This window comes from Sparus aurata, chromosome 9 (assembly GCF_900880675.1).
Source record: "Sparus aurata chromosome 9, fSpaAur1.1, whole genome shotgun sequence".
NCBI lineage: Eukaryota > Metazoa > Chordata > Actinopteri > Spariformes > Sparidae > Sparus > Sparus aurata.
In genome coordinates this window covers 16489593-16510951 of record NC_044195.1, presented here as the reverse complement: position 1 = coordinate 16510951, position 21359 = coordinate 16489593, and the positions used below count along the sequence as shown (strand labels likewise).

The 21359-nt window shown below is 41.2% G+C and overlaps 2 protein-coding genes across 2 annotated transcripts; one reads left to right on the top strand and one right to left on the bottom strand.

The window, feature by feature from the left end:
• Positions 1-1908: 1908 nt before the first annotated feature.
• On the bottom strand, positions 1909-3281 carry LOC115587587 (ribosyldihydronicotinamide dehydrogenase [quinone]-like). The gene is made up of 6 exons (XM_030427506.1): positions 3122-3281; positions 2871-3038; positions 2657-2787; positions 2468-2581; positions 2290-2391; positions 1909-2205 (listed from the first exon to the last, which is right to left on the bottom strand). Exons 1-6 carry the CDS (start codon positions 3123-3125, stop codon positions 1909-1911), a joined length of 816 nt encoding a protein of 271 aa, XP_030283366.1. The 5' UTR covers positions 3126-3281.
• Positions 3282-15203: 11922 nt separating this feature from the next.
• On the top strand, positions 15204-19259 carry LOC115588378 (helix-loop-helix protein 2-like). Its single transcript, XM_030428978.1, has 2 exons — positions 15204-15700; positions 17566-19259. Exon 2 carries the CDS (start codon positions 17592-17594, stop codon positions 17937-17939), a length of 348 nt encoding a protein of 115 aa, XP_030284838.1. The 5' UTR covers positions 15204-15700; positions 17566-17591; the 3' UTR covers positions 17940-19259.
• The last annotated feature ends 2100 nt before the right edge of the window (positions 19260-21359 follow it).

The following is a 21359-nucleotide window of genomic DNA, read 5'->3' as shown; positions in this document are numbered from 1 at the left end:
CAAAACACTACACAGTGCTTTTTACATAAGACACATGTTCAAAAAGGAAATCTCATGCCATCATTGGGAAAACACATCTATTCAAAATACAAAACACAACTAAAATTGGAAAAGCACACAGACTCACACACATGAAAACATTTAAAATCTAATTGTAGACCAATCAGTCTAAGCCATAGCACTACAAATACACCTGATGTGAGCTCAGCTCCTTTGTGCCAACTTTGGAAACATGGAGGCAGAAAGAGGAAGAGGGAGAGTAAGAGCAGCAGCAGGATGAGGAAGAGGACGGGGAGCAGGCAACAGTGACACTGCATCACCACTCCATCCTCGGTCCCTACAACACAGCCCTCATTATTCACTTTCTGGATACACTTCATGACACAGTTGTCCAGGATGGGCCAGAGCAGCCCCAGTTTGTTGTCATCTGGCTGCTCTTGTCAGGGACTGGTTCAACAACCATAAGAGTAATGCACTCAACTTGCCAACATACACACCATTTTTTAAACCAATTCTTTTCAGCATGGCGCTGGAAAGTTTATGACTGTCAGCCACATGCCCGCATGTCTCTTCTACAAGCCATGGAAGAGGCATGCGGTGAGGTTCATACAGGGTTGGATACGGCATGCAAGGTGATATTTCCCCCGTAGCTTGGCAAGGGAGGACATTGTGATGTGGATGAGTGATGTGGCCAAATGCCAACAGGAGACGGGATCCATAGCCTAAATGTCTTCCAATAGTTCCCTTACAACACTATGTTTTGTAGAACATTCTAGTTGTACCATGTCTTTGTTTTTACTTTTGCAAAAACCTGAAAAACAAAAAATTCTGAAGCGTTTCGATTTTGTTTTCATGTGTCTAGATCAACTGTAGTGGATCAGTCTTTCACAAAAAATAAAAAATCTGTATGAGACTTTTAAAGTCAAAAACCATCCAAAGTACTGAATACAGCTGTGTTTCGCATAAAGCGCATCTGTGGATTGTTGCTGCTTGGAACGAGTAATTAAAGGTGCATGTGTTTAACATTTTTGAAATGGGATTGTTTCGTTCTTTTGTTTCAAGAGTTTCATTTTGCCGTACAAGTTAGTTTATCTCCATGTGCTGTGTCTTACTTGGCCTGTGTTTTAAGTTATGACACAGTGAGCCAAAGTCTGCAACATGTGTGTAAGCATTTGGCAAAAACTGTAAACACATGTAGTTCTCCAAGAGCTGACTTTAGCGCAAAATTGGTGGCGATACGTTTGGAGAACAATGAAGGCATAAACCAGTTTGAATGCAGAGGAAATTTGGACAAATGGAGAAAGGAATCTGCACTCTGTCACACATTGGCCCAAAAGACAGGGTTAGGAGCCGATAACAAGACTTGACACATTTTTTGTAAATGTTTGAGAACAGAGTACAAAACTGAAGAGATAAGATACAGCCTTGGAAAAGTATTCATGTGCAAAAGATTTTACCAGCTGAAACCAATTCCAGGAGAATTGACTTTCCTCAGTTTAGTGCAGAGCAAGTCTTGAATAAGCATCAAGAAAATCTTTACAAAATAGATCCAAGCAGACGCTTCAAACATATGGCATAATGCTTACAATTGGTTAAGACAATTGCTTATAAAAAATGTTTTAAAAGCCTTGTGGTTGCCAGTAGCATTTACTGGGTTGCTATTAAAACTGAATCATGACAGTGGAGAATTATTTTTACACCAACACTAAATGTTGTGCAAACACAGGTTGCATATCTAAGGCAAGTCTGTACCGTGAACATTTCTTGGCTGTACCTCATCCAGCACAAGAACCCAGCCCTCAACGATAGAGTTACCAATGTTCCAAGAACTGTCATAATATTTAGTCAGCTTTTATTGATCAGACAGACACAGGACGGAGACAAGGCCTGACACTCAAAGTTCCATCTTCATACTCCAGCCCTCATCTGGTTTGGTGGTAGCGGCTTGCCCAGGTGGGTCCCCACCGTTGGGCCAAACTCCTTAGCGGCGTGCTCCTCATGGAACTCCGGCTTCAGCTGGAAACCCTTCTCCCTGTCGAAGCAGTCCATAGACGTGAAGGCAAGGGGTTCTTCTCCCAGCACACCTTCCAGTCGTTTACGCCAGCCTTCCAGCATGGTGCTGCGTACCTCAGAGGGAACGTGAGACGGAGCCCAGAAGATCTGAGGAGTCAGAACCTGGAAGCCACAGTAGTGCAGGATGCCATTCTGGAAGATAAACATGGTGCAAATGTTACCACTGTCAACAGCCCATTTACAGCTCATTTTACTCAGTTTACCCTGCAGCAGTACCTGCAGTGGCCACAGTGTGACATTCATGTCTCCATTAATGCCATTTGCACTGAACATGGACTCTTGAGACCCAGTGGTGAAGGACAGCAGGACTTTCTTGTCCTGTGCAGACAGAAAATGAGTTAAAAGGAAATAAGCTTAACATTAATAGGGAAAACCACTTGAATTAAACCCTCACCTTGAAGACACCCTGGCTGTATCGCTTCTCTTGTGAAAAGGCATAGCCCAGTGTGAGCACCCGGTCGATCCAGCCCTTCATGATGGCAGGAAGAGAGAACCAGTACATGGGAAACTGAAAAGAGTTGTAAAGTTAGTTTAATGCAGACATCTTGACAAAAAAAACGCATCACCATCACTCGGGCTCTACCTGGAGGATGATGAGGTCTGCCTGAGTGAGCTTGCGTTGTTCTTCTGTGATGTCATCTGACAGTTTTCCTGCCTCCCACGCCACCTTGGTCTCCTCTGCGTAACGGAAGTTATCAGCGTTCTGAACGTCTCCTACAGAAAGAAAAGACATATCATGCAAAATTGAGGAGCAACCAAAAAGAGGACTTTGTAATGCAAGTGAGATATTTATGTACCGATGATGTCCTCAGCAGTAGCAGTGGCTTTAAATTTCATGGCGTACAGGTCGGACACTTCAACAGTGCAGCCCTGAGTTGTTAAAGCCTCCTTGGCGGCATCTTTAGCTGCAGCGTTGAATGAGCCAGCGCTCTGGTGGGCATACACAATCAACACTCTCTTTCCTGCTAAATACAAGAATAATCAGATCAAGACTAAGCCCCACATCAGACTACAACGTAACAGCAATCAGAGCATGAAGGACACTCACCCATACTGAAGCTAAGATGTCACCCACAAATGATGAGCTGCACATGTGGCCAATCTGTCAATGGAAAGCGATGTTCCACTTAAGCAAGACTCGAGTTGCTGTTTTTATGCAGCTCATCCACACACTCAGATGCTGTCAATCAGCAATCAAGCTCATCAATCACTCAGCCTGCACGGGGGAGGATCTCTCCCAGGACTCCACACACCTACATCCCTCCACTGAAATGAGGAGAGGAATTTATTCACCACGTGAAGCCAGGAATATGTAGGTTTTATCAGTGGAACCAGCTGCAGATTTTGCCTGTTTTTAAACTGTCACACACACATCCTCTATTTCAAGATGATGTGTGCTTTTCCCATTATAGCCTGCCCAGAAAAGAGACAGACCGTATGTCGCCTGCGTGTCTTTCTATACGGTGGATATTCGAGAGCATGCGTGTCTGTCTGCGCACAAGATGTTTCAAAGTGATGGGCCACTCCTGATGTCTTCGAACCACATGAAGCAGATGTGGCTGAGCGATCATCTCACTATACCGTTCCTGGTTTCCAGCCTCTGTTTTCCTTTACGTTACCGTCCTCTGAAGAAACAGTTGTCTGCGGTCGAGCACGCTCACGAATGCTCCCCCGTGAAAAAAAAAAAAAAAAAAAGAGTGGACATCAAAGGCAGACATGAGCTGGCACACATCTGGGACCAAATCCCAGTTATCCAGCCTGTATGAGGAGGAGGAGGGGTTAATAATGAACAACCCCTACATGCAGTAATACCACGTAGGCACATGTGAGTCAGACACATGGGTATGTCAGCAACCTCTCTTCCTCCTTGTCTCTCATTTTTCTCACTAATTGAGACAGATTTGAGTTTGAAGCATCAGTAGCTACAGGAGTTTGTAAAATCATGAGGCCTTCTGGTGTTTACGAGGCCTTGTCTTTTCATCTCTGAGGCCTCTGTGTTTTTCCAAACATCACCACACTGGTTTGTTGTTGCGCTTCACATCAAGCCTCTGGCTGCAAATTCTGTCTGTTGTGACAGGAGGGGATCGTGTGTTTTGCTCGGAGCCATGTTTTCATGGTTTGTGATGTACTGAGCCACATGATCCCAGACTAATCTGCTGCGACAGTGCAGGTTGTACTCAACATAAGTGTCAGGTATTCAGTGTGTGCTTGCTCTGGTTTATGAGTCTTATTCTGGACATACAAACATAAAGAGAACATCTTCCGAACACTGTTAGGAGTTCCTTTACATGGAACCACAACCAGGCAATTATAGGGCATACACAGGGGCATGAAAAAGGGCAGACACAGAAGACTTTGGCTGTTTTGTCTTCACGAGAACTGCTAAATGACTACAGTGCCATCATGTGGTCAGTGTGAGAATACAGCAGTTTGTTCAACCAAACCTTTCAGATTACACTACGCCTTGTGATGTTGTAGTGCTGGAGATCGGTCTAGGTCTCAATGATACCTCAAATGTGATTATACATGTTGTTATGTAACAGAGGCAGTATATTTTACAGTTTAACAAGAAACTTTATAATCTAAAATGACACCAGTGGACTGACACAGTAAACTTCACCGTGGATTTAGTCATTTTGAAATAACGCCAAGAACCTTTTTCTGAATCGTGTTCTATAAAACCAAAAGGTTTCATGTTGTTGGATTAGAATAGATTAGATTGTGCTAGACAAATATAAGCTCATAATATTGAGCAACCAATTGATGTGACTGTGGATATTTGTTCAAGAAGTTTGATTAATAGTGCCTGTGGTTTACAGGTTCCACATGTTGTGTGTTATGCAGTGTGGAACTCACACTGGTCTTGGTCATGACTTGGTCTCAGTTTTATTAGGTGACCTTGACTACAACACTGAAAACTTATAAATGTGACAAGGACAAGTCTGACTAAACTAGCCACAGTTTTTTGCTCCTGATTCCACCATATCTGGTCCAGTTCTTACAAACTAGAGAAATCTAGTCATGTCTTGCGGCAGAATGGTTCTGCCTTAACCCATTACAACACAAGTTTTTCTTAATACACACACACACACACATACCACCTTCTACAGAGAAAAAATATTTGGGGCTTTTCCTTGACCTTTACCTTTACCTTGACAAAAGTTGTTATTCATTAATGGGTTAAGAAAAACACAACCTCCACCACATTTCCATCAATGTTTCTATATAAATTTGGACATTATCTGAGTTTCTTGTGTAATACTTTTGTGTCATTGTGGATCCACTGTTCCAGGAAGCTTTGGACTTGTGGTGCGGTGTTTGTACAACCTGTAAAATGTGACTGAAAAGAAGAAAAATGCAGATGGGATGGTTGCAGGGTGTCTTTTTGGCATGCACGCCCAGCGGATCTCTCACCAAACAGAAATTCTCCTCCTAGTTTTCACCACCGAAAGACAACAGTGTCCAGTTTCTGTCTCAGCGAAGAGATTGATTCGCTGCAGTTTATGGCTTAATCACAGTGTGTGAATACCTGCCAGAGCCGGAGGAGGCCAAAGTGAGTAACAGCCACCCAGATGGTGAGGCATGAATTGTGGCTACATTGGCAGAAGTGAACCGGTGTAAAGCACGCAGACTGCAACCTTTAACAGATTCGTGAATGTCACTGATCTAATCAGGGGAATGACCACCAGTAAACAGAGCTCCGGGATTTACTGTGATGCTTTTGGCGCTGCCGCCTGGCAGGGATACAAATTAAAAGTCGATCAAGTTATTTCAGCTGGAGGAAGTTTGGGTTTGCAGAGGCTTCAAAACAGTTGCTATTCAGGTCACTTCCTCTCCTGCGTCACTGTCAAAACTCGGGTCTACGCCTATTCCGTATTTATTTCTACACAGGCAGATTTTAAGATACGTGTTTCAAAACAAATCAGCCAACTCAACCATGTACTTGCACAACAGGTCCAGAAGATCCTCATGTTGTATTTTTCAATATGTTTTACATTTTTAATAAATAAAATCAAATGATAAATCAAATATATTGATAATGATATTTCATATAAAACTCCCTATACAACCCCTGATCATAACCCACACACTAAAATATTCTGATTAAAGTGAAACTCTCGCCAAAAAGCAACCGAGGCTTTATTTGGGATTGAATATGAGTCAAACCTTCGTGTGAAAGCATAATTACGACGAAAGAGGCACTTTTAAGATTTGCCGTAGTTTCACTAAGAAGGCTCGACACAACATGAAACTTTGGTCACTAGGGTCTCTACTCATGAACAAGAGCATTGAGAACATTGTTTGTGTACACAGAGTTTATGAAAAAGAAGGTTTTTGAACTACTAAGTCGCAGTCGGGGATCGACACTTTTTGCCTGCCATGACGGCAACGCGCAGGAGGTGCAGCAGCTAACGTAAGTAGTTCAAAAACCTTCTTTTTCATAAACTCTGTGTACACAAACAATGTTCTCAATGCTCTTGTTCATGAGTAGAGACCCTAGTGATGCTACGAGCAAAGTTTCATGTTGTGTCGAGCATTCTTAGTGTTCTAAAAATAGCGATTTTGATGCTAGCATGTCTTGCCCCATGCACTCCCGTTCAAAATTAACATGCCCAAAACCGAAACTACGGTAAATCTTAAAGGTGCCTTTTTCGTCGTAATTATGCTTTCACACGAAGGTTTGACTCATATTCAATCCCAAATAAAGCCTTGGTTGCTTTTGGCGAGAGTTTCGCTTTAAAGCAAACAAAAACAAAAATAATAAAGCAAACCTTTAAGAAAGTACCCCTGATCCCATTTTCAATATTAACTTGAGCCCAGACTCAGACACTGAGTATCTGTCATATCACCTGAGTGCCAACATTCTAAACATAGGTGAGGTCTTAGACAATACAGTATGTTCTCGTCCACCGGGGAGCAGCACAAACCGGTCAGCTCCTCTTGTGACTCTGACATGGCAGCAGCTGCACTATCTTTGGATATTCATACAAAGTTTGGAGTTGGAAGATGTAATAAAAGTTTGTGATTGGTAAAAACATCATTTCCAGATCGTGCAGGAGCTCAGTTTTATAGGTTTATATCAAACAGCTGCCTCTGTGGTTTCCTCTCTTCAACCAAAAGCTGTTGTAATGGTTTCCTAATGAAACAGAAGTGGCCACATGAGGGTACATCTGGTGTATCCTTAAAAAGAATGTGAGTGAATGTTGACAATGTCACACCACCGGTTGCTTCCTCGGAAATGCGGCACAGATGACAGAGCAGATGAAAATCTCTAATGCATTTGTTTATTCTTTGTGACGGCACAACAGTGGTCAACGGCAAAGAGTGGTGTATAATCGGATCAGAGTCAATGTAAGAAAAGGAAGCTGTAACTTCAGGTTTTGTAGGAGACAGTGAAAACTGATAAGAGGGCTGGTGACAGAGGATGCTAACAAGAAATTGTGCGCTACATGTATGCACATGTACGCCTTCAAAACGATCTGAATTTTTTCCATACACGAAACATGAGAGGAAAAACGTACATGTACCAGCATCATTTAAGTTTCGTTCTCTCCACTGTGAACGCAGGTTCTCTAAGTCGTATGATAATGTTCATGTTGGCCAGAAGAGGATGAAGCTAATCAATCGGTCAAACTTTATTTAAACTCTACAGATTATTTAGGGTTTAATGACACTGAGTTTAACAACACAAAGAAAAGAAAATGCTGACAAAGTAAAAGTAGCCTTACAATGAGCTGGTTAAAAGGCCAAAGCCATTAAAAAATGAGGATAATTTGTTGAAGAAAAACAAAACCCCTGAAACTTTGCAGTTGTTCCTGATGAATTAGCAGATAAAAATAAATAACTGGAAGTAAAATGAAAAGACAGTCCTGCAATTAAAATAATTGACTGGTAATAAAATACAGTTATTTAAAACAATTACAACCAGAAGTTGGGAGGTTTAAGATCACATTTTTGACGATGGCCAAAGCAGTAAAAGCAGTGCACCAATAAGTTATGATGGATCCCACCACTTTCTTTGGCAGGAATAATCAATCAGAGGTAGAGTACTGCGGGTCCTGCCAAGAAAGGCAGTGAGATCCATCATAACTTACTGGTGCACTTCACCCTCGTGTGGCCAAAGCGAGTATTACAATAACAAACACATGATCCTGACACTAAAAAGATTTCGCCTTCTTCAACCATATCAGCGTCTCTCATTCTGCTGTTGTTGTGGCTCTGATAGCTGAGATCATAGCTCTTCAATTAGTTCCCTGAACAAATGAGGTCATGAGAGTTGGTACACAGCGTGTTCTGCTGAATTTAAAGGTGCACTTTGTAGTTTTGGGAAATAAATGTAATCATAAGGGAAGATCTTCATTCACTGTTTTTTAATGCCCAAACAAATAAAATACAAATGTTGCCAAAGTTTCTTTCCGCAAAACAACAGATAAGTTTAGATTTTACATTTGTTTTGGTTCAATTTTTCAAATGTATCTCCTGTCACAATGGTGTGCTCACGCTCTGGTTGGGTTTAGGTACAATCAACACCTGGTTAGGGTTGGGAACGCTTTGGTCGCTACAAACACAGCTACAGATATCCAGACATCTTGTCAAAAAATAACATTTTCTTTCACCACAATGACGTCTTAAAATTACTCTGAGGTTTTCTGTATGACATCAAGTAGTGTCACACTTACAAATGTGGACACGCTGTGGTCTCTCATTTTTTCTCAGCCTGATTTGTACTGATGCTAGTGGACACTGAGTTGCACTGCTTCTATCTATGTGCATGGACCAAAAAGCATGAAAAAGACAGAAAATATCCCCCATGAGATAGTTCTGAGTTCTTTAAATCACAGCATAAACCTAAAAACCTAACCTAAAAATAAGTTTCAATAATTGTTTTCTGATGTCTGTATCTATAAGCTTTCTCAAACCTTCAATATTCATTTGGGTACTTTTCTTATACTGCAGCCAAAGATGGTCTGCTCAGTCTGGATTGTCTCCATTAACCATAACTGGAAATCTTTAGCTCAGCTGCGGATTCCTTTTGATGAAATGCTGTTACTGTATATTGCATTTGACCTGAGCCGTGACCAGTAATTTTTGCACTCCTGGCTGTTCTCGAGTCAGACAAATAAACTGCCCTCGGTTCAGTTACAAAGGGGCGATGACGGCCTGCTCTAGCTGACAGCTGTGGCTGAGTTTCCTGGCAACGGATGGTCCCAAAATACGGAGAGGTGCACCACTCTTCTTGCATCACCAAAGAGAGAAAGACGAACAGGAGACAGAGGACTGATACTGTGCATTTGCAAACATCAAATTTCATTTTCAATGCTGTCTTCCGTTGTAGTTTTTGATGTGTCTTATTAAATGTTACACCTTCAGTTTGAAACTAAAGGTGAACTGCTATTCTTCTGCACTACCTCATGGACCAATCAGTGCAGCATATTTTAATCTCACTCTATGCCCTCCATTTCCTCTCATACTTTCCTTCCCTTCTATCCTCATCGGGATAATAAGCCACTTATTATATGTTTGTCAGCTAAGTAGGCTTTCCTGAGCCAAAGCCCCTGAAGGCAACATGATGAAGTGATGTTAACTGAGCCGTGGCAGCGTCTAGCAGCAAAACCCTGACTGACATTGTTAACAGAGTGGATGACAGGCAAACCTTGTGCATATTTATTTAACGCTACAGTGCAGGCATGTACCGAAATAAGAGCCGATGCTTCGGGGGAAATTTGCCCGACTGAAGTGAGAGTCTCCATCTTTATCTCTGCCCCCTGAGGAGCTAGATAACAGGTGTCCTCTGTAATGTCAGTCTGAGTGAATTGGCTGAGCAGAAGTCTAAATTAAGTAGCTGGAATAAGCGACGAATTGAAGGCGCTGTTTTTAAGTTTGAAGGAGATAACTTTTGAATTTTAACTCAGATGGAAGCCCGTACAGGCTGTCCCCAGTGTTATTCCCCAGAGTGCAACAAATCAATCTACTCTGCTTTTCAATTTAAGCTTCACTTTATCAGTTATACTTCATAAGGGCTCCATTTACTGCTGCAGCCATTGTTCTTTCTCCTCCTTGACAGTTGGGAATTTTGTGCCCAGGCATGAAAACAAAAACTGAACTACAAGTGCCAGATTGGAATTAAAACTGTGTAAAAACTTGTTAAGGTGGCAGACAGGCTGTTTGTTCTGTTGTCAATTAACAGAAGATGAGGGGGAAACTTTCTTGAAAGAAGTGCTCCACTTCAGCCAAGTAAAAGTTTATTACTCTTTTATTTAGTGTATTAGTAGAAACTCAAATTCTCATATGTTTTCTATACTTGCCTGTAGGCTTATATGTATATGTTTGTATGTTTAGAGGAAATACACCTAAGATAACTTACTTAGCAATGAATTGCAATGAAAAGCTAGTATAACCAGTTAGTCATCTGAGCCGTGCCGAGTTCACGTTCAACTTTCTTTGTCCAATAGGGGCCTTTTGGGTCTTAGAGTGCGACATGAAAATAAATAAACAAACCCGACATGTATGATCATCAGGACAGCAATAAAAACAATAGAATGATTTCCTGCCACCCCGGGAATAATAAAGTATGACATTGCATGACAATCGTAATTTAAAATACATCAACAAGCACAAGAATCAGCATGAACATCAGACAAAACTGTGATCAGCATAACTTTACAATCAGAGTACATCAACAAGACCATTCCAGCAGTATTGACACAACGCAAATCTGCATTAAAAATCCTACAAGCAGCCTTGGTCGACATGCCTCTTACTAGAACATATTCACACGGCGTCCATTTTCCCCTGATGTCATACTCTACGTCATTCCCAGCTTACATCACTGTTTGATTACATTAAGTGTGTTTTGCTTCTGGGCTTAAATAAATGTGTCCAAGATGTTTGTGTTACTATTTCAAAGGGAATTCACGCTTTTCCTATGGTTATCATGTAACATCATCAGACAGAAATGTAAGCTGGGAGATCGTTGAATGCTTACGTTAGCAGTTGTCTGACGGACGCTCATGGGTTGTCAAATTTGTTGTTTTATCTTGAAATATGGCCCCGTGTCTCTCTGGATGTGTATGAATCCACCATTATTTTAGACTTATTTTAAGTCTTTGTGGCAACATTGAATAGTTTAATTAAAGTGCTGTCTTCATTCTTCATTCTTCTTTTCACTGCATCAGTGATTCTGAGTTGAGCGCATTGTGCCTTAATTTTATAGTTTACATTTTACCCAAAAGTAGTGTCAGATTACATATTTTCAAGACATGTCTTTGGAAACAAATATGGATTTATTGACCATACAATTTGTTCTAACTTTATTATTCTTTCTGGTATGAAGTGGACACAGCTGATTCCAGCATCATGAGGAAATGTGTTCCTATCTAACACTTGATGCCTTGATCATTGTCTCCGTAGTTTCATATAATCAGATAATTTGATCCCGTCTTGTCAGGGTTCTTAGCTGACTCACAGTATCAAGCTGAAATTATTGATTAGCAGATCGACCTATCACTAATTATTCTGTTTATCACTGAAGTCATGCACCAAGAAAAAGAGAAAAAAATGTGTTGTTTCAAGTTCAGAAAAAGTTCCATGTCACTGTGTGCTGAGTTCCTTAAGTAATTGGAGGACATCATCTTGTGCTAAAACATCCAATAATGTGCCTTTTAGGGACATTTATTTTTTATTTTAAAGACTCATTCTATAGACTTAAAGACTATTCTAAAGAAAATAATCACCAAAATAATCAAAGCCAATTCTAGTTCATTTTTAAGTGTATCAAGTGGATTAGCTTGACACTATCGTCTGAGGTGCCGCCTCTTCCCTCAATAATGAATTCAAAATGAAAGTATTTTTGGAAGTCGTGACAAACACCTCGAGAAGTACAGCAGAACTGCTGTGATGTCTCACCTCTCTTCCTTTCCCCCTCCTCTCATCCTCCTCATCGCTGTAGTCATGGTGACAAAGCTGATCGATTAGATGTCATCTGACTCCAAATCAGCAGAAACAATTTAAGACAGCAGATGGCAACCAGACAGAGAGGAGAAGTGAGGGAGGGGGGTGAGAAAACAGAGGCCAAATTAAAATTAAACCACTTGAAATTGCATTTGCATATACGCTGTTTGATTTCTTGGTAAGTGGAAAGTGGACAGGAAGTAAGTAGGGACAGAAAGTTGGACGAAAACCTGAGGTCACATATGCAAAACATCACTGAAATGCAGTTATTACGTTTGCCTTGACATGTACAGTAGTGTAAACTTGGAAACATGCTAACAATTAATTTGTTGAACTGAGGGCTTTAGCCAAAGGTTTTCGCACATGCGCATTCACTAATACGCAGATGCACATGTGCATGCAGGAGCAGATGAGAAGGAGGAGACGAGGTTTGTGACTCTGGCCTTTAAACAGATGGTGTCTGGTCTGAGACAGACGAGGAGTCGAACCCAGGGGAGCTGGTGTTATAAGGGGGAGGAGAGGACGCAGAGAGACAAGGTGGAAGGTAGCAAAGGGCACAGAACCTTAAAGTCCTGCAGTGATATATCCACGAGGCATTCTACTGAAATCAAGTGTTTGTTTTTTTGAGTGTTGCCAAGTGTTTTCAGTGTGTTCGGAGATAAAAGGGACTGGGTGGTGAAATCTTCATGGTGTCGCATCATGAGTCTTGGCCAGGTGTCTGATCTTATCAGTACTGTCCAGTATAGAGGAAAAGTTGTGATAGATGTTGAGGGATCAAATGTTTTCTTTTTGTTCCATCTACTGTGAAGCTCCACAGACAAAGATGGAGACTTCAGATTTTGTAAACTGAAATATAGATGTATAAAATTACTATTTCAGAGGAAAGACTTGTGTGTATATCGAAGCTGCAGATTTTCATTTGTTGCCTCCTTAAATCGCATTAACAAAGGGCCAGAAAAGTAATTGAAAAATTGATAAAGGTAAAATGTTAACGGTTCATACATTGTCTTTTTACAAGACCAGGGTTGTAAACAAAAGTGAGTTTAGTCCATTTATGCTACATAAAAGAAACAACAACTATCCTATACAGTGTGGAAGATGAATTGAGGAGTTTCACTGCCATGGGAATGAAGTCGCTCTGTAGTCAGGGAGTATGGCCATAGATACCTCTGTATCTTTTGCCAGACGGAAGCAAGGTGTTCCTATGCTCAAGGGTGTGTGTCTTTGCCTCCTTTTTTCTAAAATCAACAATTAGCTCCTTGATTTTAGCTGACGTTGAGAAGTAGATTGCTCGCTGTGCACCACTCTGCAAGACTGTGGATTTCCTCCCGGTAGGAATACTTACCGTTGTTTGTAATGCAGCCGATGATGGTCGTGTTGTCCACATACTTCATAATAGAGTTCTGCTGATGTCTGGGAGTGCAGGAATGGGTGTACAGTGTGAACAGGAGGGGGCTGAGCACACAGCCCTGGGGGGCTCCGGTGCCCAGCACTAACGCAGAGGAGGTGCGACTGCCAGTCTGAACTCTCCGGGGTCTGTTTGTTAGGAAGTCCAATATCCAGTTGCAGAGTGTTGTACTGAAGCCCAGAGTGTTTAGTTTTCCAATCAGCCTCATAGATGAAATTAAGAGGAACGCTGAACTAAGTCAACAAACTGCATCCTGATGTAGCTGTTCTTATTCTCCGGGTGTGTGAAGACTGAATCGAGGGCAATTGATGCGGACATGGCATCCTTGTGGATCTGTTGCTAATAATTACAGGTAGGCAGAATAGATAACTGTTGATTTCTTTGCAAATAACTCATAAAACAATGATTCCTGGACAACATAACCTCATGTAACCTTACAGAGAGCATGACATATATTCCAAAACTATACTAATAGCATCCTCCAGATTATATTACCTAAAACAGAGGTGTTCCTTTTATACCACTGTCATAGGACATTGGCAGTTTAACAGTTCTGGTTCAGTGGAAATTAAATGGCGTATGTTATAAGGCAATTTAGACTCCCTATATCTCAATACAAAACACATACAAATCAATGATAAAGCAACATCGCCAGACTTGCAAAGTAAAGATTGTTTACTGCCCTCCAATCAACCAGATGCAACATGGTATACAGCTCTGGCAAATCGCCTCCATCATATGACCCATCTCGTCTCATCTTCCCTGTGATGAGCGAGCGTATCCGTGATGATATTTCCCAATCAACGGGACAGAAGTGGCCACATCTCTGGGAGAATGATAATGATGTTAGCCATATGCCGAGGCCTTCTCAATAATCACACATGATCCTCGCTCTGTTTTTATGGTGCCATTTCTGATGCTGTCGGAGGAAACATTTTCCACCGTCGGCACAGAGGTGGAGGCCCTTTGGTGTTCTGCTCAAAGTGATTATGTTAGCAATGATTAGCGGTGACATTTCCGGCTAAGAGATGAGCAGATCGAAAACAAAATGCCAGAGCTGTGATGCCACACCTAACGCAACAGCCTGTAAACACAGACTGAGACACGATGTCAGGCTTCGGTGCACGGATTATGCAACCTTTACTAAACTTGGTGTTGGTCTCTTTTTTCCTGCATGCATTTATGAGTTGTCTCGATTGGTGCTGCACATGGCAAAGCATGTGTTCTGATAGAATTAACAGCTTTAAAGGGGCACAATGTAGTTTTGGAGAAGAAATTCAAACTCGTATTTTCAATATTTAATGTGGTAATGAAACAAACTCAGAAATATTTAGCGTTTCCATAAGTGAATAAACAAGCTGTTCTCAGAGGAAAATAAGGTCCCAGCTAGGAAGGTGCCAGGGTCCGCCTCATATAAACAAAGTAAAAAAAGCATGACATTGTGTTGTCCTTTAAGGTCAGTTTGTTTATTCAGTTTATTCAGTCATGAAAACGAAGAGTATTTGTTGATTTTGTTTGTTTGGGCGTACAATATAAGTTAATGACAAAAAGGCCTTCCTTAAAACTACACAGTGCACCTTTAACCAAAGCAAAGGTGCACTGTGGTTTACAAATTCAATCTGTCATCAGTCAAAGGATGAGCTCTCTCTGATTTATATCTCTTATTTTGAAGGAGTTTAAATCTTTCTATTTAGTCGCAGGTGCTCACTTGACCTTAAACTAACAGGATTCGGGAAACTATGGCGTCATCGGAAGTAGTTTCACATCTTTAAGCCTATAATCAATTTATGCTCAACCACATCGAGGCTGCCAAGAAAACGCCTGCAAATCAAGCTGCTCCGCACCTTTCCATGCTCCGGGAGTGAAAGTAAGGTCGGGACAACAAACACTCATCATCCAGCTGAGAGAGGGTGGCGTCACTTAGAGAGAGAGAGAGAGACTGAGTGTGTCTGTGTGTGTGTGTGTGTGTGTGTGTGTGTGTGTTATCTCGCACGATCACCAGGCGATGTGAGGGTGGAGGGACCAGACGCAGCATCAAGCCCGAAGGTTGTGATGACACCATGACGGACCGGGAGGAGGACGAGCACCGCGTCCTGTGTTCACGCAGCTCTTCAGTTTGACTCCACCAGAGTGAAACCCAGGACATCATGGAGGCTGAGGAGGAGATAACTTTGCGCGCTTCACGTACCTGCACCGACTGTTCGTAACGCGGCTGCGATCTGTGAGATTCTTGAATCTCTTGGCTCTGTTTCTTTTCGAATGTGCAAGGTAAATTTACTAATCCTGCACCTCTACTCGATCTGCTCGTTTTGGTCCTTACATAGATTGACAGATTAAAACTTGAAGCTTTTATTAAAACTCAAATTGACAGGGGATCACTTTAAACTCCGACTGAAACAGTTCATGAGGAGGGATAAGTCATGAATGTTTTGTCTTTTATTGTTTGACAGTTTTTGTGTCTGTATTTTCTTGTGCTTATTTATTGTTGAGTTCGTGTTTGTGACTATAGCTTGTGTATTTATTGTTGAGATGTATTTGCTTAGGCTATAAATACTGTGGTGTGTTGAATCTATTTATTCATGTATCTATTTAATTATCTATTCATTTATTTATTGCACATAAGAAAAAGTCATAATAAATCACTAAAAACAAACGAAACACATACAGTAAATAAAGACTGAGAACTGAAAAACAAAAGCTTCACAAAGAAATGTGCCAAAAAGAATCCCCAATAAGGGCTAAATACTTTTCCCTGTACAAATAAACATCAGACAAATAATAAATATTAACACTTGAGACGGAGCTAGACCTACATTAAAAACAAAATGAATAAAGAGAATGAACCCAAGTCTTAAAGAAGTCTCTCTTGCTCTAAAAAAAAAAATTCGCGCAGAAAATAAAGATTTGAGTCAGTAGTCTGTTAGGAAAGACGCCGCAGAACTGCAGTAATTCCTTATACTTCCGGTGTAGATGAAGTCATTTCACAAGGCAGAACAGCTGGTTTTAATTTGTTACTGGTTCATTTGAGTCTTCAGTGTGTCTGAGACAGTAAAGGTGTATTTTAAATATTTAATATACCAATTTTTAAAAGACTTCGCAAATGAGTCCCATTTGTTTACGTTTCAGCACCTCGGACAGTGCCGAGTCTCTGCTGGCAGCAAGTGTGCAGGTCCGCCACCAGGGGGCAGCACGAGCCCCTCATATTTTAGGGGTTTTGTCTGTTTCAGTTTCATATTTTGACAGTTTTCATTATGCGGTCATTACCACATACAATTTTCAGTCATGCCAGCCTTCAGAAACCAACAAAGTACATGACCCGCAGCCCACATGTCATTAACAATGCGGGGAAGCTACAAAAAACCACGTTTAGAGTAAAATCAATGTGAGTACAATAACATCAGCAACTCCTTTTGTTTGTTTCCACCATTTAAATTATTCATTCAACCTAGTTTCACTCCATATTTTCCTCTGATAGATGGCGAAAAGCTACTGTATTTTGGTGAAACAATCCATCACATGAATGTTTGTTTTATTCTTGAAAAGTTACTGGATTTAGCAGCTGGTTCAAGTTTAACATCCTCTCCCTCCATCTCCAGTGATGGAATGTCACTAAGTGTTGTAGTACTTAAGTATAATGTTGATGTAGCATATTTGTGCTTTATTAAAATGTTGCTATTTTCTACTACTTTCCACTTCACTACAATTTTGAGGCAAACATTCTTTTTTTTTTTTTTTTACTACACTACATTTATTTGATAAATTTAGTTACTTGTTACTTTTCAGATTACGTAAAGTTATTTATTTCATCGGTAGGTATATACAAAAAATTTAACAAAAGAAAAGAAAACACATTCTGATGATCAGAAAAATACTGAATATGGGATTTATCATGGACATACAAATAAAAATACATGTATTAAGTCTATTTAGGATACTTTTGCATGAACTTTTCAGAATTGTATTTCTGATACGTGCATTCAAAATCGGAATATCTAAAATGTGTTACATGGATTTTTTGCATGAAATAAAAGGGTTGTTAAAGAATATTATTCCTAATTCCCGCAATGAGTCCTGGAGTTGAATCCGAATAATTTCCGAACATTTCTGCATGTGTTTCTACACCTTTTCTTCAGGATCTTTCCAGTCTGACAGCAGCAACATGATGCTCAGTCCGGACCCGCCCGGCTCCGACCCTCCCTGGGGTCAGACAGACTCGGAGATCCTCCTGGACTCTCACTGTGGCTCCATGCCGACCCAGCCCGCGCGCTCCGTGCACGTGTCCGGCCTCAGCAGGGAGGAGAAGAGGCGGAGGAGGCGCGCGACGGCCAAATATCGATCCGCGCACGCCACCAGGGAGCGGGTGCGCGTGGTAGCCTTCAACATGGCCTTTGCGGAGCTGAGGAAGCTGCTGCCGACCCTCCCGCCGGACAAGAAGCTGTCCAAGATCGAGATCCTGCGGCTGGCCATTTGTTACATCTCATACCTGCACCACGTGCTGGATGTTTAGGCTGTGGGGAGGACAGGTGGAGGCAGGAGGCCACGACACATGAATGATTTCTGGGGATTGATACCACAAGACTGGAGGAACACCCTCATGCAGACACACTGTAGACTGCTGAACATGATCATGGGAACATCGCACTGAGTTTTCATCACGGGAAACAGTTAAAACTTTATTCTTACTGCCATCACACGGATGAAAATAATTATGGACACATTGTGTATGCTGCTGTATATTGCTACTAAAACGTTGCTGTGCTTGATCGTAAATTTGCTGCGTATCTGTTGTGACTTAGTTTCCTGTTTGCACCAATTTGTAAATATATTTATTTCAGTCACGCGAAAAATAGACTACCCTAGATTCACAATGTGGGATTCAGTTTCAGCTGACATTAAGATATGTTGTGAATACAATACGGTTGAATGCTGTTTTGATCGGTTATCTTCTAATATTTCTGAACCCACAAGTTTTCTTTCTTCTTCTAGGCCTTAGTGGATTTCATCTTAAAGGAGACATGTTACAGATTTTCAGGTTCCTAACTTTATTTTGGGTTACTAATAGGTTTACACACTTTAATGCTCAATAAACACATCAGTTTCCTCATATTGTCCACCACCGTATTCCCCCTCTGTCTGAGATGCTCTGTTTTAACTCCTGTCTCTTTAAGGCTGGTCTGCTCTGATTGGTCAGCTCACACACACCTGAGCCAGCACTGCTAACAATAATAGAGCGACTGTGCTAAATCAATTATTTCCAACTAAATTAGTGGCTAGGCATAATTTAAGCCTGTCAAGGACGGAACTGCTGACGAGGCGTTTCAGTAGCGGTGTTCTCTATGGAAGAGAGGAGCTTCTGTTGATGTGGGCTTTGACCTTTTTGACTTTCAAGATCTTTTACATGCACAAGAAGCAATGTAACACACCGAAGGAAAGGAACAACAAGTAAATGCATAATGGGTGTCTTTTTTACTTGTGTCTTCTGAAAGCTTGGTGCAGCTATTTAAGATTTTAATTAATTATTTTATCCTTTTTTTATTCCAAGTAGAACCAATTCCCCTAAATGCACATGACTGAGACTGTGATGGGAAAGAAAACAATACAGGACGAAAACGCCTTGTGACGCTAACTCTATTAGAAGTGATGAACTTAGTGGCCAAATACACATTTTGGAGTATTTTCTAACAGTATGTTGAAGATGCACTACAAAGTTTTGGGGAAGAAATGCTAATTGTAAGACAAAGATCTTCATTGACTGACTTTGTATGCCTAAACAAACTAAATAAACAAACTGTCTTTGTTTTCATGACTGAATAAACTGAATAAACAAACTGACCTTAAAGGACAACACAGTTTCATTCTGTTTCATATTTGGCGGACCCTGCCACCTCTCTAGCTTCAAACACTGTTCTGGGACCTGATTTTCCTCTGAGAGCAGCTTGTTTATTCAGTTAAGGAAACAATAAATACGTCTGAGTTTGTATTCATACCTCATTAATATCAAAATTCTCAGTTTTAATTTTGTCACTCAAACAACACAGTGCCCTTTTAAGTATTCACGATCGTCTAACTGTCAGCAGCCCAAGGTCAGAGTCCCAATTTCTCATCACAATACTAGGAATTTCTGTTTTAATTAAAAGATTAGACAGAAAACAGTAGAAGTACGTCTTGGCTTGGTGTTTTGGGATTAACGGCAAGATGATTTGTTTAAGATCTGGATAAAACAGTCCCACCACCGCATCTTAAAGGAGAACTTCGGTCGATTTAAACATGCAGCTTCATTGCTCAAGCTACCCTTGACTTGCCAGTACCGAAGACGCGAACAAATTTGGTCCAGCCATTACAGAGCTCCTTGAACGGAGACTTAGCATTGAACGTTAACTGCATGGGGTCAGAACTTTACACTGTGTTTTAAGCGTCTTAACATGCTCCACATCTCACACCAAAAGTTATGCAACATCAGCAGACACCTTAGCACACAGCACTGTAGCGTGTATGACTCAAAATAAATAAAAAAGTAGTTAAAACAATGTGTTTGTGCAAGCAGCTACTTACCTGTTTGTTGACATCGGTGTCTTCCGGTAGCTAGACTAAACTAGTCAATCCGTCGAGCGTGCACTTACTCCCTCACTGGCGGAGACGGAAACGTAATCCAGCATTTTCGTGTTTATGTTCATAATGTACATGTCCATGTTACAGCCTGTCATGAGCCATGAGCCTTACAATAGCCTGTTAAGCCTGTTAAGTGCACACTCGATGGATATGCTAGTTTGGTCTAGCTACCGGAACACACGGATGTCAACAAACAGGTAAGTAGCTGCTTGCACAAACACACTGTTTTAACTACTTTTTTATTCCTTTTGAGGCATACACGCTACAGTGCTGTGTGCTAAGGTGTCTGCTGATGTTGCATAACTTTTGGTGTGAGATGTGGAGCATGTTAAGACGCTTAAAACACAGTGTAAAGTTCTGACCCCATGCTGTTAGCGTTCAATGCGAAGTCTCCGTTCACGGAGCTCTGTAATGGCTTGACCAAATTTGTTCGCGTCTTCGGTACTGGCAAGTCAAGGGTAGCTTGAGCAATGAAGCTGCATGTTTAAATCGACCGAAGTTCTCCTTTAAGATGAAACCTGCCTTTATAGTCTCATTCTGCTCCAGGTTTCTTTACACCAGTGGTAAAACAAACTAACAACAACGTCCTCTTTCTAGTCCTTTCATTTATCCAAACGGGAACATGCATAATTCATGGCAACGAAAATAAATCATCAGGCAGGTTTTCCTCAGTGTTTTGACATGCTGCTTTTATATTTCCCTATGAGATCACTCAGTGGATATGAGCTGCTTACCCCTTTGATTTCTCTCTCCATTAGTCAAGGGCTGCCTGCGCTCCCTCTCTCGTCCCTTTATGCGAGTCTCTGCGGTGTAATGTGGCCCAAGGGGCTCGGGGTATTGTTCGTGTCCACTCCAGCAGCAAGAGCGACAGCCCTTTGTCTACACACTTTCACATTACACACTCTACACACTCTGTCTACACACTGGGTATAATAGGTATGATGGGAAGTAGAAGGAGAGAGGCCGGGCCTGACATCAGATTTTAAGATTAAATGGGGCAGGAAGTTCTAAAGCCAGTGAAGATGGTTATTAATATTATTCATATTCTGGATAGTTTTGTGGGTCAAATGCTAAAAGTAGACAGAAAAACTGCAGGCTGTGTAGGTTACAGCTCTGTCACACACCAACAGTGTCTGGAGATGAGTTCCTCCTTGAATGTGTTTTCATGTGTGAACAGGTTTGGAGCCACAATTTTACTTTTGCTCACCACTTAGTACTTACTTACTCTGGACATTCCCTCTTTAAATGTCAGCGTTAGATGCAACATTGCCCTCTGATAAAGTTTCATAATGGAGACTGTAACAGTAAAAAGTTCAAA

What these genes read in the sequence shown, in the direction of transcription:
- LOC115587587 (XM_030427506.1), bottom strand. An exon ending in TACTGCTGAGGACATCATCG is followed by an intron (nt 2,788 to 2,870) that starts GTACATAAATAT and finishes TTCTTTCTGTAG; the next exon opens with GAGACGTTCAGAACGCTGAT. An exon ending in CAGACCTCATCATCCTCCAG is followed by an intron (nt 2,582 to 2,656) that starts GTAGAGCCCGAG and finishes AACTCTTTTCAG; the next exon opens with TTTCCCATGTACTGGTTCTC.
- LOC115588378 (XM_030428978.1), top strand. Translation starts at nt 17,592, where the DNA reads ATGATGCTCAGTCCGGACCCGCCCGGCTCCGACCCTCCCTGGGGTCAG.